The 25,796-nt window shown below is 37.3% G+C and overlaps 1 protein-coding gene across 2 annotated transcripts in view; it reads right to left on the reverse strand.

Moving 5' to 3' along the window:
• The window catches only part of TTC39B (tetratricopeptide repeat domain 39B), a 53,472-nt gene that overhangs the window by 22,170 nt on the left and 5,506 nt on the right, over positions 1-25,796 (reverse strand). Inside the window, exons 1-7 of one of the 2 annotated variants that reach the window (XM_014952608.1) lie at positions 21,816-22,105; positions 8,642-8,746; positions 6,590-6,721; positions 4,627-4,703; positions 3,407-3,474; positions 1,362-1,426; positions 1,080-1,185 (exon numbers count right to left, since the gene is read on the reverse strand). In XM_014952608.1, coding sequence (XP_014808094.1) covers positions 1,080-1,185; positions 1,362-1,426; positions 3,407-3,474; positions 4,627-4,703; positions 6,590-6,721; positions 8,642-8,736 — 543 coding nt within the window. In that variant the 5' untranslated portion in view covers positions 8,737-8,746; positions 21,816-22,105. Of the gene's footprint in view, positions 1-1,079; positions 1,186-1,361; positions 1,427-3,406; positions 3,475-4,626; positions 4,704-6,589; positions 6,722-8,641; positions 8,747-21,815; positions 22,106-25,796 lie in introns of those variants that run through there. The other variant, XM_014952607.1, reaches the window with a different exon arrangement.

Consider the following 25,796-nt stretch of genomic DNA (forward strand, 5'->3'; position numbering starts at 1 on the left):
GATCAGAATTGTCTGAAAATTGTGGGTCATTTGGAATGAAAATATTATGTGCTTTAGTAGTACTTACAATCTACAATTGTCATCTTCCTTCACTCCCAATCAAATGACACATGGGTATCACAAAAGTTCTACTTGTTCCTACTGTGGGAGCACTGAATTAGCAGACTAGCAAGCATCCTTGTTTTAGAAATACTAGCTATTGTTACCATCTTTTAGCCCTCTATTACAGGCATGTTTTGTTCCCCTTGTAACTGCATTCTCCACATCCTAAATAACAGAAAACTTACGAAAATCACAACCACCTTTCCAACAAGCATTACAAGAAGGTTTGTGCTTGAAAGCTGCACTCATCCTAGTAGATTCTGCCCAGCAGAGACTTTTCTATTAAGCTTCCTACTGAGGAGATTTCATGAAGAATAGGGAAGGTCAGAGCACTTATGAACACAGACATCTACCAGCTTCTTGGGTTTTGTTGGCTGACCAAGTGCAGACAGACTTATTCTGACCATACTCAAAACTGGCCAGCTCCAGCCTGGAATGACACAGAAACTAACATACAAGTAGAAATCAATTCTCACCCTTGCCACAAGAGACGTGAAAAGGCAACTGTAGTAAATTGTAAAGAAAAACGCTAGTGGATGCGCTCGGTTTTCATTTGCACAAACTCAGAACACTGCTGCTCACTCTTCTGACTTTGTAATTACCTATGTCACTGGCTCCAAAGAATGGTATATATGGGGGTGTTAGAATAAAAGCAGTCACTCCAGGTATGCTGTAAGCACCTGTATAAGCATCTTAAAAATTCCGGCTACACACAGATAAATGTAACTGCTTTTCCTTTTAAGAAATACATAAATTAGTCCAAGAGAATTAAATGTAATTCAGAATAAGTTAGTGGAAAAATCCTAGAAGACATGCATGCAGAAAGCCACTGCTGTTTTCATATTTCATAAAACCTTCAAAGCCTGTATCTCCATTTTATAAATGTGTAATTTTTAAAACAGGATTACAGTATCTTATCTGCAAATAATCCTACAGAGTTATCCCAACACCCTTTCTGTAGTCTGAAAAAGTCATACCAAGTTGAATGCTCCGATTCCAAGTTTCACTCCACCTTCAAACTGGTAATAAGTTTCAATTTTGCTTTTGTTCCCCTGAGTCATCTGTAGCACCTGATGACATTCTCTTTTGATGCAGGAAAAAAAAAAAGAGGGAGGGGAAAAGGGGGAAACATGACTTAGAAATTATATGAAGTATAACCATTACAATTGCTGTAAAAGTATTTCTTTTTATTTTGGAGGATTAATGCAACTGCACCTGCTTATACCAACATTGAATCTAAGTGCTTTCTAATGGCTTACTTGTATATTTGGTAACTTGTCCTAATTTTGAGGCCACCTTTGATAAAGTTGATCATATTTTCATCCTGGAAGAAAAAAATTAATTGTACAAAAATCTGCATTCAACTATTACAGTATTCCAGTAAAATTTACATCTATTTATAACTTAAAAGTTAATATTAAATATTATAGGAAATAGTAAAAAGGTTTTTCAATTATTAGACTCATCCCTTAGATGGAAGTTAACACTTGCTTTAAGTTGTCAGGGAAACTTCTCAAGCACATGTTACAAGCCTTAAAACTTAAGGGGGGGGTGTGTGAAAAAAAGTCACTTTCAACAGAATTTCCAACGCGTATAAATGAAACAAGAAAGATCTCCACCAGATGGTGCTGTAGCACCCTTTTATGAAAGTTTTGAACTACCAACTCTGACACACACAAGCCAGCCCAGGACATGGCAGAAGACAAACCTGCCAAAGAGTCCTCTGAACATGAATTCCCATTGCTTATCAACATTAATCACACATACTACCCAACATATGTGCTTACTAACCTGTAGAAAAATCAAAGTAAAACCACAATGCGCTAGCCATCAAAAATAAATTCCTGAAAAGCAAGATGGCTAACAGCTCAACAAGACAATTTTTTTCTCTTAGCATTCAGACAGAAGGAGAACATATGCAGGCATTTCAGAAATGCACGTTTAAATACTTGGGCACAGCATATACGATGTGGAAAGTGAAAAAGCACAAAAAAAGCCTCAGAACCATCAACAGAAATTCTGGCTTCCATAAAAGGGTCACCATTTCAAAAGAGCGGAACTGTTTTCCCTGCAGGACTGAACACCCAAACTCAAGTGTTTCAGTGCAAGCACTCTTGCTACCTGTTTCTAAATGGTTACATTTTCATTATCATCATCATCCTCAGATGAATCAAGATCAGTCAGTGATGAAAAGCATGAGGTATGACAGCAATCAGCAGAGCAGGGTACTCTAGTCAACAGCAATGGATCTCTGACATGATGGATAGCAAGGTGCTGCTTTAAAGAAAGTACACGCCTAAGGTTTGGGGTTTTTTTTTCATTTGATACAGTCCTAAATTCACCTCCTTCAATAATTGTTTAAAAGTTCTCTCCACACCTGGAAAAAAAAGCCCACTCACAAAACAAAAGAGGGTTGCTTCCATTTGGTTAGTAACTATAAAAAAAAAGTTATAGGAAAGACTAGCATTCCATTGATAATGTTTCCTGGCACTCCTGGTCAAAGTACTGTATTAAGTGGTTTACAAAGCTTTGCCAAATTAACTTTTTACGTCCACTTGATCTCAGTATCTTTGTGCCTCCAAAGGGATTATTTCAAATACATTCATTAAAATATTAGTAAAACACCCATGAAAAAAAAAAAGTGACTTAACTGTTTTCAAGAATCAAATTTCAAATAGAATTTGAAAACACAGTAGCATGAAGTCCCTGAACCACAAGCCAAACAGGAAGCTCTACAGAGTATTAAACAACAGATCTTTCAGTGAACTGTATTGTTACCTCAGCAAAGCTAAGGAAAGCTCATTTTATAATCATTCATTACTATACTGCTCCCGATAACATGTGAGAAGTGTGTGGAGAGTGACACTGAATCAGAGATAAGTGTGCATCAGTTCAAGTTTTGTTCGTTGGGAAACATTTTATCCTTTCTGTGTGAAAAAAGACTTGCACTTTCAAACAAGACATTTGCTGACACTTGATCATCCTTTTAAACAAGTGCTGGATGCTCTCAGATGTGACGTAAATCATTTAAACATACCATCTGTGTAAGACTGCAATATACCTTAGGTTCTTGGTTCCTGGGTATCAATAACATCACTGGTTATTCATATAAACAAAGAGAGGATTTTGCTGGGTAGCACAGCATTTACCATACTTACAGTTGCTGCCATAAAATAACATTCATTCACTAGGAAGAAGTTTGTGTTTCAAACAGCATATCTATTGTGGGAACGACGTTTTACAACTACTAATTTCTTTCCATTAAACTGATACACAGAGATACAAAATAAACAATCGATGTTACCTGTACGAAGGTGAGAGCTGCCTTCTGTAGTAAGCATTCAGCATAGCAGATTTCAGCATGCATTTCCTCTATATAAGAAAGAAAAGTTATTTACTATCAGAGAAGTTATTGTCAATGTTTTATTTATTGCAAAAAAAGAGAACAAATAAAATGCTCTCAAGAAAAGAAAAAAAAGAAGATTCTGCTGTTGTTGTTTTGACAACTGGAGTATACTAGCTGTAACACACAAATCCCAATAGAAGCAGTAATTGGGAAGCTAGCTAAAAATAGTCTTCTATCTCACTTCTCCTCAGACAACACCTTTGATCTTGCCAGAACTGACTTTAGACTAGGGCAAAATGACTACTTGTCATTCTAGCGGATGCTCTCCTGTACTTCCATTGATCCTAAGTTTAAGTGTCAGCCTACAGCAACTAGTTCTTCCAACCCTCCTTCCACGACTTAGAAAAAAAACTTTTACAGATGAATAGTAACACTCACTGTGGCTCAGGCTTTTTCCAAGTCCAGTAAGACACTACAAAGGGGTTTTCACCAAGTCATGCTCAGCAAAACAAAAGCACCAGGCGGACTTTCTGTCCTCATGCAGCACTGAAGTACATTTGACTTAACAGACATGAGACAAATTACCCTGCACCCATGCTGCAAGACCAGCCGCATGCACAAGGCTGCTGTATGTAGAGTGCACACATGGTGAGCTCGACGTGTCCAGTACTAAAGAGGATTCTTTTGTGTCAGGTTAGAAAAAAAAAAAAATATGCATACTTGATTCTGCCCCAATCAGAAATAGGAGATCAGCATTTTCAGAGCCATGAACAATGTACTCATACCATTTCCCAAAACACCTTGAGGCAAAACAGACAAGCGCAAAACTTGTTAATATATTCAGAATCCAATGCAACTAATGATACGGACTTATCCCACAGCACAGATTATTAAACTTCTGGAAGCTGTCTTCAGTAAAACTCAAAAAAACAAATCCAAAAAAACCCCAAAAAAACCTCTCTCTTCACTCCTGCACTGTGAAAGGCTAAAAGCATTCCTTTCTTAATTCAAACATGCTCAGAGCCAAAAAAAAAAAAATTTAAGCTGAATCCCCTATTTTGGGAAGCTTTGCATTCAAATATAAAAACCCCACCCTTTAGGTGGTTAAGTATATTAGTACATGTTGGTAGGATGTTTTTGAGCCTTTTTTTGTTTTCATTTCATTATAAAGCACTTACCTTCACTTAACTGATCCGCTGACTGTTTAGAAACTAGATTGGACAAGGATTCCACCACTGTGTTTCTTTTTCTGAATCTAAATCGGTTGTACACAGAGGAAAAGAAACGCACACAGCATGACCAGTATTTCAACACAAATTTGAATTAATTATAAATTTTAAACCACAATTTATAGACATTCTTATTAAAAGGATGATTTGCCAGTAGTTGTAATTCTTTGAGTTGTCTAATCGTGGCCACTGGTACGCATCTAGACTCAGGAGCCTATCCAACCTTGACTGATGTTCCAAGCATGCATTTCATCTACTTTAAGTGTACAAGAGCTTCCATCTGACTTCCATCCACCAGCGGCAGAGGTCTCTGACGCTGGGCAAGCCACTTGAACTGGACTTAATAACTATATGGAATTTTTCCATATATAGATATATATTTTTCCATATCTTAAGCTTGTGCTCAGAATTAGAATGAAAAATCAACCAGAGCTCTACGACTTCAGTATCTTATGACATTTTATGCCAGATATGATGCCAAGGTCACATATTTTACTGTCAACAGATCTCAACTGTCCATGTTATAAATTGCTAGTTTATTTTAGTATGACATTCCAAAAATGAATTAATTATATTTACAAACAGCTCAACATGATGAAGCAGCTAAAGAAACAATTCTACATTCAGCAGAGAAATGTATTTTGTAATGCAGGAAGTCACTAATTATAAATACTGAGCATTAGCTTACCATTGGTTCACAATCTTTTGCACATTGAAAAGTACAGAATCCTGACAACAAGATTATGACACTACATGTTAACATAACACATACCAAAACCATGTTCAATTAAGACACACACATGTAGTTCTGGCAATTCTTCACTTTTGAGTTGTTTGATTGTCTTTATCTCACTTTTTTTTTGAGTTTTGTGACAGACTAGAACAGAGCACTTATGCATAGAAGTTTGTATCCTGCAGGTACATCAGCTCTTATTGAAACTATCTGAAGTACAAAGAGGCACCTAGTTTTCAGACATACTACAGAACATAGTTCAGAGGAAACTGTGAAACAATAGCACACCTGAAAAAGAGGCAGAAACTGCTGAGCCTTATTTTCTTCAGTTAGTATCTAATAATTTTGACCCATTTCCTTTTCTTTTGTCATTGCTAAGAAGCTGATGATAAATGCCTAAACTAAGAACATTTGGAGGCAATTCTTTTGGAAACCATTCATGATAAATTATGACTTAATTAGTATGATGAAAAACCGGTACAATAGAATAAAGCACTCCTTTCTGATTTTGTCATAGGTTTGTTAAGCATTTTAGCTTTGACAACCCATTTTCTAAGGTTTTTAATTAAAAAAAAAAATAAAGGTCACTAATAATTTCTTTCTACTCTATTTCATTGCTGTTCCAAGGTTTGTAACATTCCTGATGGCAGTAAAAGCCCTTTAATTTTAAGGTGCCTAAACATTTACATTTGTAACAGTAATTTTAAAGTTATATAGTTTTAGAAGAAACTTCAGTATAAGCTTAATCCTATCAGACTTTTGGATCCACTTTTGAAAACAACTTTTTTTTTTTTTTAAAAAAAGAGTATTTTCATGATGAAAGAGAAAATTCAAAATATGGAGCTTTAAAATTCTTGATCCCCATGGAAAAAAAGAAGTCATAAGTTTAAATAACTCGGGCAGTTCAATCACGTAGTGTCAGCTCACATGTAGGTCTATGCAGCCATTCAGCCACTTAAATAACTTCAAAGTCTAAGCATGTGCAGAGCCAACAAGTTCTTTTTTTCCCCAAATACTAAGAAATACATCCTTACCAATAATAATTGGATAGCGACACTTCACCTTTCCAAATTTAGATCACCATCATACTGGCAATAGCCTTCTTTGAAAACATACAGGCAACTGGGATATCTTACAAGGAACACTTACTGAATTAAGTACCTCATTGCTTGTGCTTACCTTTGGCAGGTTTGCAAAGCTTCCTTCATTGTAGAAATTCCCATTTGTATATCCTGCTGTTCAAAGGTCATAGCAGCTTGCATTACTAAAATCGTGCTGTACCCAAGGGCATGGTACATACTATCTTTAGACCTAGGGCAAACATATGTTTTGTGCATTAAGCAAAACTCTAAATTACAATACAAAATTTAATGCTGAGACTTTGCCTTAATTTGTGAAAAGGTAGAAGAATAAAGTAGCAAACTAATAGACATGAAAATATAGCCTAGCAAGTATCACCTTCCTCTGGGTGATACACATCTGCCTTCACAGGATACTGTCACAGTAAGTTCCAGAAAATATCCCATCTGGGTTACACAAATATTTGCACTTAATTATATGCCATTTATAGTCCGCTGGTATATCTATTTAATTTAGCCAATTAAGCCTTGACATAAATACTCAACCATCTGCTTTCACGGAACATAAGTAGTAAGAACATCTTTCTGAGATTATTACTCAGTCCAAAGTTACAAAAATCCACATTTGTGTCACAGAAGAGCCAGTACGCATATGCTCAGTCCTGCAGAAGAGGCTACATTGAACCACCCTGGATTTCTCCACATAATTACACCATCAAAAAAAAAAGATTGTTGTTGGAATACGGCTACTGAATGTCATATAGTCAAACCTACCAGTTGCAGCAGCACTATTGGGAATGTCATGTCAGGTGAACTCAGGTTTTGTCTAAACAAGTTTCAAGAGGTTCAAGAAAATCAAGACTGCATACCCCTCTGGCAGCCTCTCTGATACTATACTATCAATGTACCTTTTCCTAATGTCCAATTTTAATCTCTAAGCCTCAACTTGTGGTGACTGCCTCTTGTTTTACCATCTACCGCTACGGAGAAAGATGTCTCTCTCTTTGCAGTTTTCTCTCAATAGCCCCAAACTACTACGAGATTAATCACCAAGACTTCTTTTTGCTAAACTGAAACAAACACAGGTCTCACAACCCCACCGATTGTTGTAGTCTTCTAGCCATGCTGCCAGCCCTCTGTTGGACCCTCTCCAGTTTCCTCAACTTTTTCCTTCCCCCTAAATCAAGAAGCCACCTGTCAAGCAGTTTTTGAAGACAGAAAATTTTGGCAGAATCCCAGAAGACAGACCCTTGGGATAAGTGTTTATTTCTAAAATATATCAACATGTCCCTAAAATTTTTACATTATTTAAGGACTTAAGTTTAACTTTCATTAAAAAGCTATTTTTCAGTAAAACAATCGGTCTTGTTCTTTTTTAAAGGTGGCTTTTTGTTTCCTTGCTAAGCTAGGTCCTCCTTTGCAGATTAGCTGAATATGCTATCTAAGAAGATCAAAGTCTATGAGGCAACAGGAACTCAAAGCATCAAAACCATGGAGTTCAGAATATTATTTTTTTCTTCATAGCAAATGTTAACTAAGACAAATACTTCACTGCAGATAAAAACACCATTGTATGAAACAAGTGGGTTTTTGTTTTACAGTGCAAAAAGAAATAAATACGAAACATAAAGATTTGGGTAATACGTATGTGTATTTAGTAATACACACATGCACAATCCTTGCATGTAGGATTTAGTATTTTGCAATACTACCCCAAAATAGTTTAGCATACACAAGTGCAGGTGGGCCTTTCAAAGCATTGCCCTATTACAAGTAACACTGGACAACGCTCAGAGAAAAGAACTTGTGTGTAAGTATAGCTAATTTATTCCTGCCTAACTTCTCTACACTTGAGCTCCCCATACCATTAAAAGCAAACACTGGATAGCTGTGTCATCCTCCCAAGATTTTGTTTAATGTTGGTCTTAAACTCTAGCAGAGAAATTCAGTGCTTCATTAACGGGTTTTGCAAACATCTTAAGGAGAAACAAGTGCACTGCTAAAACCCAAAGACACTGAGAAATGCCTTTGGACAAATGGGAATAAAAGAGAACTAGTATATCTTCAGAGGCTTTAAATTAGTCTTCAGCTACCAGATAGCACACTTTACACTATCTGTTTACAGTAACTTCAGCAAATAACAGGACCTCACCATGGACGAAGTAGTTCCAGGGCTTCAGAGAACTTATTGTTTAGAAATAAGTTCAGTGCCATTGAACACTCTTCCAGAGCACACTTGAGATCCATCTTGGATGCCCTAAAAAAAAAAAAAAAGATTCCTAGTTTAGTCAAATTGGAAACATAAACATAAAATTTTTTTTTTTTTTTTCCTTTTACAACACAGGAGTTCTTTTATAGCAATTTCATTACTTGATTTCAAAATCTAGCTTTATAAAAACAAGTCATATGCTTAACACATTATTCATGCTACATGGGTGTGTCCTCTTTGCTTATTCAAGTGATGTTTATGGCTTTGTCCTCCTTTTTTTTAACTGGTCAATATGCAGTGGAGTAATTTTTTGCTGTTACTTATGCAATACAAATATTCAAAACTTATCACCGTGTCCAAGCTCTCAATTCTCTGTATCAGTACAAATGCAGTTTCAGATTCTGTACTCGGGTCTAAATCTCAGAAGAGATGACAAAATAATATTTTAATCCAAGAAAGCAGTAAATAGACACTCGCTCTGCAAACAGCTACACCAAAAATAGTCCTGTCAGAAGCCTGCAGCTATGCCAAAAGCTTTTGTTCTTCCTAATTCACTTCAAGTAAAATCACTTGCACTTGCTTAAGAGGAAGCCATCTAACAAAACTGCTACCTCTGCCAGTTTTGTCTGAAAGGCTCAGGAGCACTCACAAATTGCTCCTTGAACAGAATGGGTGACAAACTGGACATTTGTGGTCATGACGAATACCTAGAAGCTACACAGCCTTCAATGTGCACAGCTGGATGGGGAAAAGATAATCTGTCTACCCCTTTAGAACAACAAGTTCAGGCTCTATAATGGGCTTTATCCAAGTAAGGTTAAGCAGTAGCAAGCAATAGATCATGTCAATGAGATGAATATTTAAGTGCTGACCAGAAGAAAAGAATGCTGAAGAAGGAATTTAAGAAGAGAAACAACAGGGAAGTGCAGCTGGTCTAAATCTGACAGGAACACACACACACACCAAAAATCAGGAAAAAGGGGGACACAAAAATATGACTGGACAGGTTTTTATACATAGAGTCATCAACTTTCCCCACCCTCCTACTCTCTCAATCACCCAAAAGCTTTAAAAACACTGGCTCTGGCTTTTGTAAGCCTTCTGGGGCAGAAAATCGGGATAACGCTAGATGACATCCCAAAACTCTTTTTCAGCTTTATTTTATGTCATTTTTAGTGGCAGTACTTGAAAAATTCATCTTTTGTAGAAAAATAAAATCTCTAATTCAATACTCGGCCCAGTCCTGTTCAACATATTCATAAATGACCTGGACAAGGGGACATCTTGCTCTTCATAATGAAGTCGTGAATAGCAGTTTTACCACCAGACTGTTACCAAAAATTTTAAAGACAATTTAAATACCTTTATTGTCTTCCATTCTGGGACTCAACCTGACTATGACGTATACAGTTTTAAGATCTATGTAGTTTTATGTAGCAAAATCCTATGGCTCTTAAAAACCAAAGCAGAGCTGCAAATGCTGTTACCCTTAGCCACTCGCTAAGCCTTCAGGTCCTTTGGCTGTGCAGATGCACCAGGTGTTCTCAAGGCCCAGCTCTCCAACAGAAGCGCCACTGTCACACCAGCAGAGAAGGGGCACCTTCGTGATCCAGTCACCCACAACAAGTGGGCCAGCAAAGTGGCCACCTCTCTTCCCACACACGCAGGGTTCCAGCCAGCCCATCACACCCCAGGCTTCATCCCAGCACCTGGGCCTCAGTGGGCCTGTGGAACCAGCACTGCGACATGGCCCGTGTTTGCCCTACTACACCGGGTACAGGCTCCAAAGACTTTATGAGCCTGCTATTGGAGAGCAAGTCTACATTTATGTTCTCTTCATTGCTGGCCCATGTCCCCAGTGACATTCTGTCTTGTTGCTATTATCAATTCATGTTCTCTCACTTAAATACCCTTAAGCAACATACCTAAACTGCCTTCCAGTGTCCTTAAAAGTACTTTAGGGAACTTATTGTACAGCACATTTACTTAGATCTATGTATAAACACACAAGCCCCAGTAACAAATAAAAATCCCTCAGATAAAGCAATAGCAGTATCTTTTCTCCTTCTGCAGGGACAGAAAAAAAAGTTAGGATCCAGTTGCTGTTTATATACCACTCTTTATACCCTAGCCTACACTGTAAAATATAGAACATAAAGGTATACTTTATAATTCAGACTACACTGGCTAATCTTACTTAATTTGTTATCTAGATAATTTTTTTTTTTACAAGGCAGTTCCATTAATTAGAAGAATATTATGGTGTTTTATTATTATTCAGAATGTTTCACATTGTGTATTTAAATCTAAACACACTGGTTTTATAATAAGTGTTGTCTTTAAGACTTACAATTGAAATGTGAAAAAGTAGAGGTGGTTGGGTGGGTTTTTTTTAATTTTGAAAGTCATAAATCTTTTCGTATATAAGCCTGTGTGATTCATCTTTGCACAGTTGATAATCAAGGCTACTTAATGACAGAAGTATATCTGAGTAAACATAGGTTTATTTTTTGAACTTGAAAGTTTCTGAAACATATCTCTCATTGAAAAATTAAAAGAGAAGATTAGTAGCATTGTTCCAAGATGGTTACAAAATGAGACAACATTTTCACTATGAATTCAGTACCATGCCCAATTTTTGGTCTACCCTTTTGATACAGTTTGCTTTATCTCTTTGATATTTTACTTTTTCCCCTATCTCTCAAATACCCCAATTAACTCCTTCCATTTGGCTCCTCCTTGATTAGGGGAAAAGGAAAGTGTTATTAAGCATATCAATTTTTATCAGAAAGCAGCAGCTTGCTGTAGGTCACATAGGGTTTAAGAACTTTCTTCTTCACATTTCAGTGGACACAGCTTTTTTATCTTTAAGATGCTACTTGCACTGAAATTAACAGGGGACTTTGCACTTCTAAGATCTAACATCAACAATCCTGGAAAAATTAGAACATCTGACATTACATTGTAAATGCAAATCATCACTTCATGTATTGATTTACAAGCTAAAATGCAAATTGCCTTACAATTCTAACACAGTGATGTCTTCTACCATTCATTCCTGAAAAATTAACCTATATACCAAGAAAGCCATGTAGTAGACACACAGAGTATCTCTATATTATCACATCACAAATTCACACCTCCTACTCTTTAATTAGGGAAAAAACCTCAACCTATCAGAGCCAACCACAAACTCATTTTGCATGTTCTAACTTCTAAATCCAGAATGCAAAATATCCTGGCTGAGTATTTCGTTCAGACACCTGCCAAAGCCTCAGCCTGTAAAACCTCTTCATAGTCCCAAAGTAAATTTCTTTCCAGAGCCTGGATCAAGAGAACCAGACTATATGAAGCATTCCACCTATTTGGGAAAAGAATGGACCTAACCTAATTCAAGTTCATACTGAATCTGCTCAACTGGTTGAAGGTTCCCCGTTAACAACAACCATCAGAAATAAGTATTCTTCAGATCCTACACTTCCTACTCAGTAAAGCAGAATCAAAACATTTATCAAAACAAATATGAAGAAAGCAATTATGTTTTACTGCATTCAGACTCTGAATATGTAAACAAATCTGTCCAGATTAAAATATTTATACAAGCAGTAGAGAAATGTATATTTACACATCCTCTTCAAATGTCTTATAGAGTATGCCCTTCAAAGAACAGTGGTGAGACATTAAAAAAAGACTAATTTATAATGACTGAAAGTTTTTTAAAAACAATTTTCTTAGCTAACTTGATTAATACCATCTGCTACCAAATACTTTTCAAAAAATGAATTTTTAGCTAGATTTAGAGGCTGGGTTTTTTTCTAGTATGAAAGCAAGGACCTGAGTTAGTCCGTCAAGAATATGCCATCACCATCACTGTGTGGTCCCACGCTTCTGCATTCTCATTCCACATTTGCTTTTCAGGAAACTATGTTTCACTCAGTACATGCCTGCTTGGGTTATACATTCCATTTACTCTGTCTTTCTCAGTAGGACAAATGGCTAGATGCTTTTAAACAATTTCTCAAGAAAGGGGGAAAAAAGTGGAGTTTTCTATTTTAAGTATCAAATTTGCAGTGATTGCCTTAAAAAAAAAAATATCCAGTAATCAAAGTTGAGTTTTCACTCTCCTTACTTGCACACCACAATTTTGTGACTACCACTGACGCAGTGCCCTGCTCCAGGTGCCATCCAATACAATTTCCAGTGGCCACACTAAGCAGTGGTGGGGCAGAATCTTCACGACTGCGGAGGAGAGATGGACCTTCTGGCCTCCTCCCCTCACACACAACACTTTTCCTAGCTTTGAGGTGGGCGAAGAACTCCATGAACTATTGGAACACAAAAACCCAAGGGGAAGCAATGAGCTGGGAGACAGGGTATGGAGGAAATATGAACAGTCTTCCAAAGCAAGAGAGGGCACCGAACGGCAAGCAGGAGAGGTTAAAATCACACAGTGCATAAAAGGATGTGAGGTAAGGTGGATAATTCATAGCAGTAGGTAATTTAACAACTGATCTCCATTTTATTCACTTATAAAATATTTGGGTTCAGCCTAGAAAGAGTAAGAAAGCAGCCTATCACTTCATGTGAAAACAACAAATAAAGTATTACAGTACCCCACTGCTGTACCATTTTTCTGAACGCAAGGATCAAGATGTAAGGGCAATGTCCTGTTTCCACTGCTTCACTACCCCTCATCTCAGTAAAAAGAAACACATTTTCTGTATTTGTTCACTATAAATCCACACAATTGCTACCCTGCAATCAGCAACTATTGGACTTCCTTTGGAAGGAAAATATCTAATCTTTATTTTACAGCACATAGCTGACTTTTTAGCTGTTATCAGATGGGACCATTAGCCACCAGGCTCCCAAACACCATCATACCACCAACTCTAGCATCACCAGAGTACGTATCAATATTTGCAAAACTATTCCATAAACAGAGTCCCGGTGCTTTGTCAAAAATATCTTTTCCTACTAAAGGGGAAAGCAGCAGACCTCTCTAGCACGTTGCTGTCACGTTCTTTTCCTGTGTTACGGATGAGTTCCTGCTCTGCTGCCTTTATGTGCAACCAAAGCCTGCAGACAACGCAAACAGTATTCCTTACATCAATACATTTACATGTTCCTCACAACAAGCAAGCTTATGAAATTATTCTACTACCTCAGGTATAAAATTTGGTAAGCCAGTTTTCTCAGACTCTTATTTCTAACAAGTGAATCATATTCCCTACCAGAGAGTCTCACTCCAGTTTAATTACTCTTCACATATATTTTTTGACTGTTTTCCCACATTCTGCAGCAGAGGAGCATAACCAGAAGGAATCACTCCAACTCAGATTCATAACTTGATACCACAACAGTCAGAAGAAAGGAGTATACTGGCTTGGAAGCAACTTGGCTATCTCCACTGGCAGACAAGGAATACTTCTATGTAGAGGCTCAGAAAAAGCACATTTCCTCCTCTCCTCCCAAAACATCACAAATCAATTTCTTCAGCAAGTTAGCAGACTGATGAACAGTTCAGTAAGCAGTGCTGACTCACACTCTTTCTGACTCATGTTCTTCTCCTTCTGACTCAGTGTTATTTTGGCAATCTCAGTTTTTTCCCTACCTCCACATACAGTTTATGAGAATTGACAGAAACACAGCACATTTTATCACCTCAGATGAGCATATGCTTTAATTTATCCTGGAGTAGACCAAATTAACACTACCTCAGGATTAACACTACCTACTATGGATTTTACATCCAGTGAATACAGTTCACTTCTAAACAAACAAAAAAAAGGAACAGAAAAATGTGCTATATTGGGTGTTAGACAAAGGTAACAGTGTCACATTACAAGGAGAATAAAACACGGCACTGTGTTACTATCTAGGTACTTTAAGGATACTTTTTCTTGACACACAGCATTTTTTAAAGTTATCTTCTCAGCTTTTTCAAACTTCTTTTATGATAAAAAAACAAATGTTCTGAATTCCAGAAATAGCTTATGTATCTTGGGCTTGGTGCTGAGCTACTCATTAAACTGTTCCAAAACAGTGGGAATACACTGTCCATAAGGAAGTTATTAGCGGCTTTAAGTAGGTTCTTCTAATCAACTACTTGGAGCTGTGATAGAAACAAAGAATATGAATACCAACTTGAAAACCCTGAGATGTACTGGAATATTCACTATTAGCATGATAATTCCCAGGATGTACACAATGCAAGAGCATTAGTAATTTAAAACGTCAAAACAGTTCACAGCTTATTAAGCCGCTTTCCTTTTTTTCCCTACAGATTAATTAAAAAGGGAGCATAACTACTAGCCTAAAACAAATGAAAAAAAGTCATTGCTCTAGTATTCAAAAAAAGCTGTTTAAACTTGTAGTAAGTTAGACAGTAACGCCTATCCACCCACAACACGGCTCAGTGTAAGAGCATTCCTGAAAGGCAGTTACATAGCTAAAATTCAGTATTAACTTGGTACCATGCTTCTGTCTTTGTATCTCGAAGAGATTTAGTCAGCTTTTAATACAATCACCCCTGGTGCAATGATCTACCAACTCTTCCCTTGAGAAGGATTCAGGTGCTAGAAATAGGAGAATTGCAGAAAAGTTTACCTTTAACTATATTTTCCACATTTTAAATTATGTATTTAGCACTGAGCTTCACATCACTTTATTAACATTAGCTTGAGGGGAAAAAAAACCCATAGAAATGTGAAACTAGTGATAACAATTCAGTTTTAAAATACACCCACATTAAGATGCAAATCTGACATAAACAAAAGGAGTGAAAATAAGGTCTTCAAAAATTGGGAGAGGATGCTATTTCAATGATTAGGGTAAGGAAAACAAAATGCATTACATCCAAGAGAACACTTTCCCAGGAAGTAACTACTTTAGCAAACAAGTGACCCTTAACGTCTACAGAAGCTTCACCTGACGAAGAATCTTTCAGAGGCATGTATTTTCTTAAACTCAATCGAAAACTGTTCTGGGTGTCAACCAGAGTATCAACAGGTAAGGAAAAAAGAAACTAGCATCTGTAGCACTCTTCTTGGGTAACACATACACAGGCATCTGTTAAGAGCATTTACTGCCAAAGCTAATGACGACAAAACAGCATTAAAATGTATTTTCTCAGGGGTTCTTGTCATCTGCAGGAAGATGGTAAGTCAAATATACTGTCAAAATCTGATACTAGCTGTCACTGTTCAGAACGTTTCTGCATTTTCTGAAGTTGATCTTCCCCTTTCTAGTAATGAATCTCTTCAACGAGAAAACTCAATATTTAACTGTTTATGTTCTACCACGTCAAAAAGAGTAATTATCTTGTCAGGCATCTCAAATAGCCAGGACGTGACTTTGGAATGGTAAATAGCAGCTGATCCTCACCATAATCGACTCAATAGTTCCTCTTCACTAGGAGGCTCAGGATATTTTTGAATGCTGCTCTACATTACGTGCATCAATCCTTTGTGATTTCCAAGAACAGTGGTGATTCTGATGCTTTATAGCTGATGGGATCTCTCTTCCCCTCCCTCCCTTACTGAGGGGACTACTGTGCAGGCACACTCTGCTTCTTCCCATTATGTGGCAGAGCTCTGTGCTTCTGTGCTAACATCTACTTGCATGCATGCTTAGCATAAAACAAACTTGAGCCTTCAACAGAGTCCTGGTGGGCTGGAACCCACCGTCTCCCTGGAAGACCTTCTCCCAGCCAAGGTGAAATGCCGCACTCATACCTACAGTATTGAAGGTCACAGTTTACAGCTCACAGAGACATCATTAATCACCACTTCATGTTCATGTCTTGCATGGCTTTACCTGCCAAAAGGTACTTGATGTCTTCTTGGCTGGTATTATGATTTAGCAAAGATCAAAAACATTAAAAACAGCCACCACCACATCACCAATCACTTGTTAAATAACCCAGACACTATGTGTTACTGCAAGATGAAGGTTTTCTGTTCCGTGGCCTGGCCTCCTTTTTGCTGTGTTACTAATTTTGAGCTGTGCCTGAGATTAACCGTGTGCCGAAATCTACTTTGGACCATTTCCTGAGGGACAATGTCACTTGCTATCACTTTTATTAATCCAGACACCAAGTTGCAACACAAGTATAAATCTCTTCAGATAAACAGTGAGACACTTTGTAGAGCCCTACCACAGAGCAGCATGTGGCACCACTCCTCATTACAAATACCCTCCCAACAGTACTATGACACAAAGGGAAGGCTAACATAAAACAAGCTTCTTGCCAAATGCTGCTGAGATACTATGTTAAGTCTCCATTTTACGTTCGGTGAAGGGAGGCTGAAGGCTTACATGTCCTTGGTAATAAAATCCACAGACCTACACACAGTGAAGACTAGGAAGGGTTCATAAAACCAAAGAAAGCAGCTTTCTAGTTATCTTGGATTTTCTTCTTACTGCAAGGGACTACTACTAAAACTCACAAATGTGGGACTTCTGTCTGAGGTTTTTCTTTGTCATTTTGTTTTTGGTTTGGGGTGTGGCTGTTTTTAATAAATACAAGCAGAAACGCACCACTTTCAGGAACAATTTCTGTATCAAGTTTGAATCTAAGGAACCCTCACGAACGCAGAGCATGTATCATTGTCTTGGAGGCTACTGACATGGGTAAGGAACTGCAAACACCCCCCACACTATGCCAGTGCTGTCACATGTCTTTTAGTATCTTGCTGGCTAGGTACAGCAATCAGGCTCTGAAAAAGCAAGGTGCATCAGGTAAGTTTCCACAAGGCTGGATTTTATTCTTCTACCTGTATGCATGCTATGCATTCCTCCCATCTGGAGAGCAATTCAGAAAGGTGGAATCAAACTGAGTAACCTTGCTCGCATTTAGACGTATCTTGCAGCTAACAAATTAAAGCATGTTAAATCCTTTACATAAAAGGTTCACAGTATTTTTAAATTGCCAATCACTTCCAGTTTACGAACAAAAAGGATTCCTAACCTGATGTGTTAGTTTAAAAATAATTAGGGAAATGTAAGACTGCATGATAAACAGTTTTTAATATTGTAAACAGAAAACTTTTGCAAACCATTTTACCATTTCATCTAAAATTCGGACTTCAACTCCACTTATAATCACACAACAGAAAAACCTTAAGCCACAAGGCTAGAGGTTTGAAATTATTTCCAACTTAAATAAATCAGTTCCTATCCTAGGCTATTATCATCACTAATAGCTATAATTTTTAGACTGTGTCAGTTATAACAAATGCCTTTTTTTTTACCCATATAGTAAATTCACTAGTCCTGGTTTACCTTCTGCATTCATAATGCACACATCCCTTTTTATAAGCAGCTTGAATTTTAGATAAATAAAATTGTGCAGTTTGCATATTCCTTGGAAATGTTATCAGCTTATGGAAAGCACTGAAAAAATTTTCATGCTGATGCAAGACAGACTTGATAAAATAATTCCTTTGAAGGCGTAGTGTCTTCACTGTTTCAGAACTTCACCAACGCATGCTGTAGTCTGTGTGCTAAACATTCATTTAAGGAAACCCAACTGGCAGCAAAGCTATCCAGTGCTGTGCTAGCCAGATTTGCAAAACAGGCAGAAATTACTCTAAAAGCTTACTATATTATGATCCGCTCAACACATTTTTTTAAAAAACGAACCAACAAAAAAAAATCAAGAAACCCCACCTGAAAACACACAATACACACACCCGCCCTAACCATAGTAGTTTAGTTTAAATTATACTAGTTTAGACTGCTTGGTATTTTGGCAAAACTCAGGATTTTCTTGCACACTATGTATTTAAAAATCACATTCTAGAGCATCCAGAGGCAAATGAATTAGCTTTCACTTGAATTCTGAAGACACCTTCCCACCCACAGAACTGGTAATAGCAGAGGATGGAACTGCCACACTAAGAGGCAATTCAGTTAGTGAGGTTCCACCTTCCTCCTCAGCGCTACCTCGTTATGAGATAGTAGCATTTAGACAGTTATTTGCAAATCTGTATCAGTGAGTCCCTGCATGGGTCAAGCAATCATTAGGGATTTTCCTTTTAACAGCACTGGGGTTTTTGGTTGGTTGGTTGGTTGGGGGTCTTTCAAGTTTTGTTTTGTGTTTTAAATTCTTTTTTCTCCCTCATCTTACAGCTGCGGCAGAAGTGCTGATGCAGAGAGGAAAGACGCAACAGTAGCTACCTGACACGCGTATCTGTATATGTAATAAAATAAAGAGAAAACATCAAATACTGTATTTTCAAAAGGAACAACTGTAGAAAAGGAGTTGGAGCTCTCAGAAGAACAGAGACAGTAAGAAGGGAAGAGCTGAGTAGGACAAAAATAAACAATTATGAAAATGATATGCATGAAAATAAACTGAGAACGACTTTACCTTTTTATTCATACCTTATCATTGCTAAAAAAAAGTTGAAACTGATGGCTTTTCACAGACTATTGGAATTTCACTGAGAGCATTTTAATTGAGCAATTTAGCTCAGCCTTACCAGGCACATGTAATTTAGTGAAAGGCAGGAGGGAAGGCAAATACGGCTGTTCCTCACAGATCAGAAGCTGGGAAGGGGTGGGGTTGCTGGCATTTCAGGGGGGGTGTTCCCTGCCCTTCCATTTCAGCAAAGCAAGTTCTAATTTTAGCTTTTCTAAACTTCACAGATACATATTTAGCTACAGAATCAGCAGTTTTGTTTCAGGAATTAATACTGGTCACAGCAGTAGAAATATTTGTGATAACTGTCTTATGAATTAAAAGCATTTAAAAAACCCTCAAACACACCAAAAATTTTATATACAAACTAGAACTCTTTCTTAAAAGTCTCATCTCACCTTAAACTTTAAATGTTGGATCACGACCTCTCAGGAGGCCAATAACCTTCCTTTGCTCTACATTCTGCAAATGAGTGTTATTTGCAATTCAAATTTTGGTTGAAAAATTCAAATTTTGGTGACTGCACCTGCCAGTGCTGCTTCATAAGAATCTGGTAACCAAATACAAGAAAGTGATGAAAACATTTGACTTAAAAACATTTATTTTATGTCCATGACTGAGAGGGCAGGGAGGGGTGATGAGATAAAGGAAGTTTCCTGATGGTCATCTCTCCTGAAAACATGGAATTTGCTTACCAATATATTACCAATGCAGTACCTGAACACCACAATAAATTGATTGCTGCATCTCACATATTATGACTACTCTGTAGATGCAACAAAGCAGCAACTGAATGAGCACAAAGGAAGAAAACCAAGGCAAAGCTGATCATCTGCTTGAGTCCCAGGTGCCACAGGAAACTGTGCCAAGACTAAACTCATCGTCCTGGCTGACAAGCACTTGCTATTGCCAACATCACAGTTTGCCCCTCTAAAAAAGACAGGATACATTTCTAGACAGTTTGGGGTTTTTTTAAGAAAAAAAAATGAGCGTTCACAAACGTTTCTGATTAATGGTTGATCCAAAACTGAATCAGTGTGTCAATAATCAACTTACTGCAAGCCAGGTGTTTTTACAGCCTGAGGGGAAAACAAGACATCAGCTGCTTCATCTGACACTAAGTTCTTTAAGTTCAACAGCAAATTGCGCTGCACATGCACAGTAAGCAAGACAAATTTTTCCATAATGAATCAGCCACATTGTGGGAGCAGGACACATGACAACTACCTGGGTTACTTATCTACCCACCTGAATATGCATATACAGTTTATCTGATCACTGAAATGATTGCGAAATAATCCTATTCAAGTGTATCAAGCTATCCCAGCATGAATTTGATACAGCACTGCACAATACATGAAACCCTAAAAACAGTCAGCAAAACAATCACATTGCAGGTATGTAGAAGTGACCACAGTTTGACAGAGGGGAAAGAATAAACAAAGCAGCATCAATGTCGATTTGCAAGTCGGAGAAAAACCTGCCTTACACTTTTCTGCTGGACAACAATGGAAATGCACAGCACTATAAAAGGTTGTTATCAGATTTATTAATAGATCTCAGTGATCCAACAGTATTTTTAGATGTATGTTTTAACACAAGATCTTTGCAAGTAAACTGAGAATTTGCCATGTTTGAATAGCCCTTATAAGACTAACGGTTTGTATCAAATAATCCAGCTGAGGTCAATACAAGCAATACTGTGTAGAAAAATGAGCACCTGAATATGCCAAAGCGTGATACTGCCAAAACTGAATATACAATATGTAGATGTTCACCAAAAAAAACCCCCGTTCCTTATTTCCCTTAGAAAGTAGCTCTAAATAAGACAAACTGACGAGAAAATAGGTTGAGAAATATCCTCCTGAAAGAGCTAGCGTATAGAAGTAATAAAGACAGCTTACTGACAGTTTTACACCAACCGAATAAAAACTCTACTTATCTCACAACAGGAAAAAAAAAAAAAATCATTCAGCAAGTAGGACACCAGATCAGGCCAGATGTTTATGGGACTAACACTGCGTCACGCAAATGTTGGCTCAGATCCAAACAATTAGGACAGCGCGATCTTAAGTAAGACCCTCTCCCTAAACTTCAATTTACTGGAATTTGTTTTACAGTGAATTTATAGCTAGTGTCAGAAACCTTAAAATACTAAAATCTCTAAAAGCACACTGTATTATACTTAACATTTCGTTACTTAGAAAGCACAGAACAGCATCCCATGAAATAAATCATTTATATTTAAGTCAAAAATTATATAATTTCAAATGGCTAAATCAGCACAGCTACCAAAAACAGAAGACATACTCTACCGATGAAGAAAATAACTGCAAGTCTGATACTGTCCTTAAACTACCACAATTTAAAGAATGGCATCCCAAAATACACACCTTGCGGTGTTCTACAGCCTACTGCATCCGAGCTGATTAAGCAGTGACATCAGCAGAGAAGCTCCTGCTCTCTAAAAGCATTGTTCATCACTGCAAAGTGCAGAGGGAAACAATTATTTCATAAACCCATTGTGAATGTATCATCCTTCCCTCCTCTTCAAGGAAATAAACTACAAATTTTTTTTAGATCTAAGTGTTCAATATACCTGCCAAAGTAAATTTTCACAGACAAAATCCCATAAATCTGACCACCACATTCAAGATTTTAAGGACTAGTAGGCAGCAATAATATACTTACAGGATTAATTCAGTTAACTTCAGGTATGTAAATGCAATCCTTATGCAAAAATAAGTGCTGCTTCTTTTACTCTGTTCTTTTTCCACGGCACGGACACACACACACACCAAAAAAAAAAAACCCAGAAGAAAAGCATAAAGAGAAAACGGATTCTGTTTTATTTCTCAACATCCATGCGGTTCCATTAACGAGTTATCAAGCAAAAAGAATAGAAGGGTAAAAGTTCACAAGCCAGCAGCTGGCATCAGAGGCACTCTCCATAGCCGAATTCAAAAGAAATGTCAGTTAGAGTAGCAGCAGCTACAGTCAATGCTGGAAGCTGATGCCTCTGCGGGAAGAGGATGCTGGGAGATTTTCCCAATCTGTGCTGCAGCCTAATTCTAATCCATCACTCCTAACTGCAAGGAGAAAATGGAGACATGAAGAACGCAAAGTGATTTATATTTAAAAGGCAAAAAGGGAAGCACCTCAGGGAGTTACCTCCTGAATAAAAAATAAAACAAAAAAAGATTTAAAAAAAAAAAAAAAGGAAAAGATGCTATAACTAAAGTCAGGCAGAAAAGGAAAAGTGTACTGATGCAGCTGCAGTAAAAATAGATCAAACACGTAAGAGTTGGTAGCAAGCAGCACTGAAGAAAGCTAACTAGCTTATGCTTGATTTTCATTATTTGGCAGTAGTCAAACAAATAAATATAAATATTATTTTATTTATTAACCCCTTGAAATTTTTCCCCCAGAAATCAAAATTTTTGGCTCATAACCAAACCAAATCAACAGCAGAGAGACAGCTAATAAACAGTTATCTTCATGAATACCAGCAGCAATAGGAGAAAGGAGGAGTCAGAAGCAAAACAGCTGCAACAGAGATAGTTTCATCCCCTTGGTCTAATCTCTCCAGATGAGATATGGGAAAGCTCAGCACGTGGGAGCTAAGCAGCAGAAAATTAAACTATGTCCCCCATCATTACCTTTGAAAAGTATTCTTTAAAGCTGTACTCCCTGGGCTAATAGCACCTACTCCTAGCTATGTTTGCTATCATGAACTGAGATTTATTCACAAAAAATGCCTCAAAGAAAGCCTTTAAAACACAATGTAGGAAACTATCAATTTTCTTTTACCCATTTCAGACAGGGGCTATGTAATACTTCAAATCAATCTACTTAAAAAATTTACTTCTGAAAATACAAGTAAGAATGCAACACACTAGGAAAGAGTTGCACAGTATTTCTTAAAATACCTGAGGAAACCAAAGGTTATGGATCAGGTAAGACAGGCTTTGCAGGACAGATGAGATGGACAGCTGTAACAGCACCTTTAAAAATCAGGATGTGCCTACCTTTACCCTGAAATTTTGCCTGACAGTGTTAAAAACCAAGGAACTGAGAGATATCCAAGTTCTTCACCATGTGACTTAGAAGCAATGCTTAAGTATATTGTCACTTACTATGTTACCATTATTTGTGGCAGAGAGGGTCAAAAGTGCCAGGATTTCTCTCATCCTGCTTGCACATGAAAGGTAAATCCGTTTTGAATCAAGGTTGAGCAGTAACGTAAAAACATAAAAAAATAATAAAAAAAAATCATAAAAAACATAAAAATCATCTCAGTTCACACACAAAACATACCATGTGCTGACTTTAACGAAGCTAAATTGAAGACAGTCCACACCTGAGGCCTCAGAAAGTACTTCCCAGTAAAAGCTAAGAAAGAGTCAGCAGTACGTTTCCGCAAAACTGACGAAAGTAAGCTTTCTGTCTGCAAGTATCAACACACATTCAAAAGATTTTCCCTGGACTGTCTTAAAAAAACCACTAGAACAGACTCAAAGCCACTTTCCGCTCAGACTGTTTCCCAAAAATGCAACAAACCAAAAAACAAACCAAACACAACATTGTTAAAGACCACAGATCAGAGAATATTTTTTGTGTTTGATATTTTAAAATTAAGAATGTGGCAAATCTGGTTTCCAATCCCTTTTCCCTAAAAACAACCCTCCTCAGTATCTGAGCAAATTATAGCCTACAAGTTATGAAAACACAGGATAAACATTAATTCCGTGAAAGGAATTTAAAGAAAGAAAACACAGATGCAATCAACTAGGTTATGCCTTCCAGCACAACATCAAGATTCCAACATGACAATTAATAAATTTCAGGAAACTCCGTGAACGCCCACCCAAAAAATACTACTCAAGTTTACTGTCATGGTGTTAATTTATTTTTCATGGAAGAGCAAGCCACGAGCCGCAACACAAATATTTAGGCTCAACTAGGAGAAGCTTATTTTGGTAAACACTGGATCACAGAAAAAACAGGCTGTGGTATCCTTCTGTGTGCCAGCCTTTCAGTGAAGGCTTGCAATAGAGTAGCACGGCGTGGAAGAGATGCAGAGTTTCAGGCAGTTCTGTGTAGAATGCCCCTGAGATATTCTGTTAGGGGGGTGCCTGGTTGGTTGTTTTGTTTGGTTTTTTTTTTTTTAAAACCCTCCCTCTCAGGTTTCCCACCTCCGACCCCCTTGCTTTCTAAGAAGCTATGGACACAGGTGGAATGGCGCATTTCAAAGTCAACAGAAAATACCAATATAAAAGTTTGCACAGTGTGGCCTGAAGACTTCTGCTCAAATACAAACACACAGAGAAATCTTACAGCAGAGGCAAAAGGTGTAGTTGCAATAAATATGTAAGAGTGAGGAATGACGTAATTATTGCCCACTCAAACCCCCTCAAACTTAAACAATTTATAATCCAAGAATTGTTTTGGGGTAGAGAAGGATTAACGAGATTAAGCTGCCGCTGCTCCAAATCTTGAGACTGACAATATACAGTAGCTACGAAAATACTACGTACTAGATACAAAAATCACCTTTACTGGACTTTTTTTTTTCCCTTGACCTTGGGGACCAAACATAAGAAAACTTTGATCATTTAAGTTGTCAGAGCTATTTCTCATCACTTTAAGACAATGTCAGACCATGTGTTCAAACATACTGAGACAAGCACTGTTCTTAAAAGTTTTTGGCTCCCTGAATTTAAACTTGAATTTAGGGCTGTTTCCTCAGCTGTTCAACTTCACTCACTGACAAAACACACATATGTGCAGGTATAACTGAAATCTTAACTACACTTCTGAGATTACAAGGATAACCTGCTCTAACTTCCTTAAACACTTCTGGCCCTTAATCTATCACCCCAGTAATACCACACAGAGCTGCTTTGGTAGGATCAAGGATTAACAGTATCCAGCCTTGGTTAGGAAAAGGAAATGCAAAAGAGGAATGATAACATAGCATTGAAATATGCCTTTTTCTGCTGATATTGATAAAGATTAAAAAATGCTAGTAATTCCAGTAGTCATGAAAAAAATCATACATCTTGCTTTTCTACAGAATTCCACCTTTCATCTTTTCACAATTTCATTTTTAAATGAGATCTCACTATCTTTCCACTGATGCCACAACTCAGGGTCTGGTGTCAGAAATTTCCACACAAATAGCACAACATGAAGGCTTCCTCTGCACATGAACTATTTGCAGCAGTCAAGCAGACTACTGTGCTTCTTCCCAATGACGACTACAGAGCATCTTTTATAAACATACCCAGGCAGCTACCATAATACAGTTACTCTAAGTGTTGTTATTAATTTGCATAAACCTCTGACAATGGGGTGGTAACTGAAAACAACATCTTGCCTTTACCTCAAAAAAAAAAAAAAAAAAAAAAAAAAAAAAAAAAAAAAAAAAAAAAAAAAAAAAAACCCACCAAGATTGCATGCCAACCCCCTTGGAAAAGCACAACAACTCAATTGTACCTTATTCCTGTCCCACACAAATGCCTTTTTAAGAAACAGTATGTAAAATGAGATGGAAGGAAATCCAAATACAATTAAAATTTCATACAAGTTCCGAACAAATTGACAATTTCAGAGGATAAAATACATACAAAAATCAAAATAGCAATGACAAGATGAGTATGTGCTAGGCAT

This window comes from Calidris pugnax, unplaced genomic scaffold, assembly GCF_001431845.1.
Source record: "Calidris pugnax isolate Ruff unplaced genomic scaffold, ASM143184v1 scaffold208, whole genome shotgun sequence".
NCBI lineage: Eukaryota > Metazoa > Chordata > Aves > Charadriiformes > Scolopacidae > Calidris > Calidris pugnax.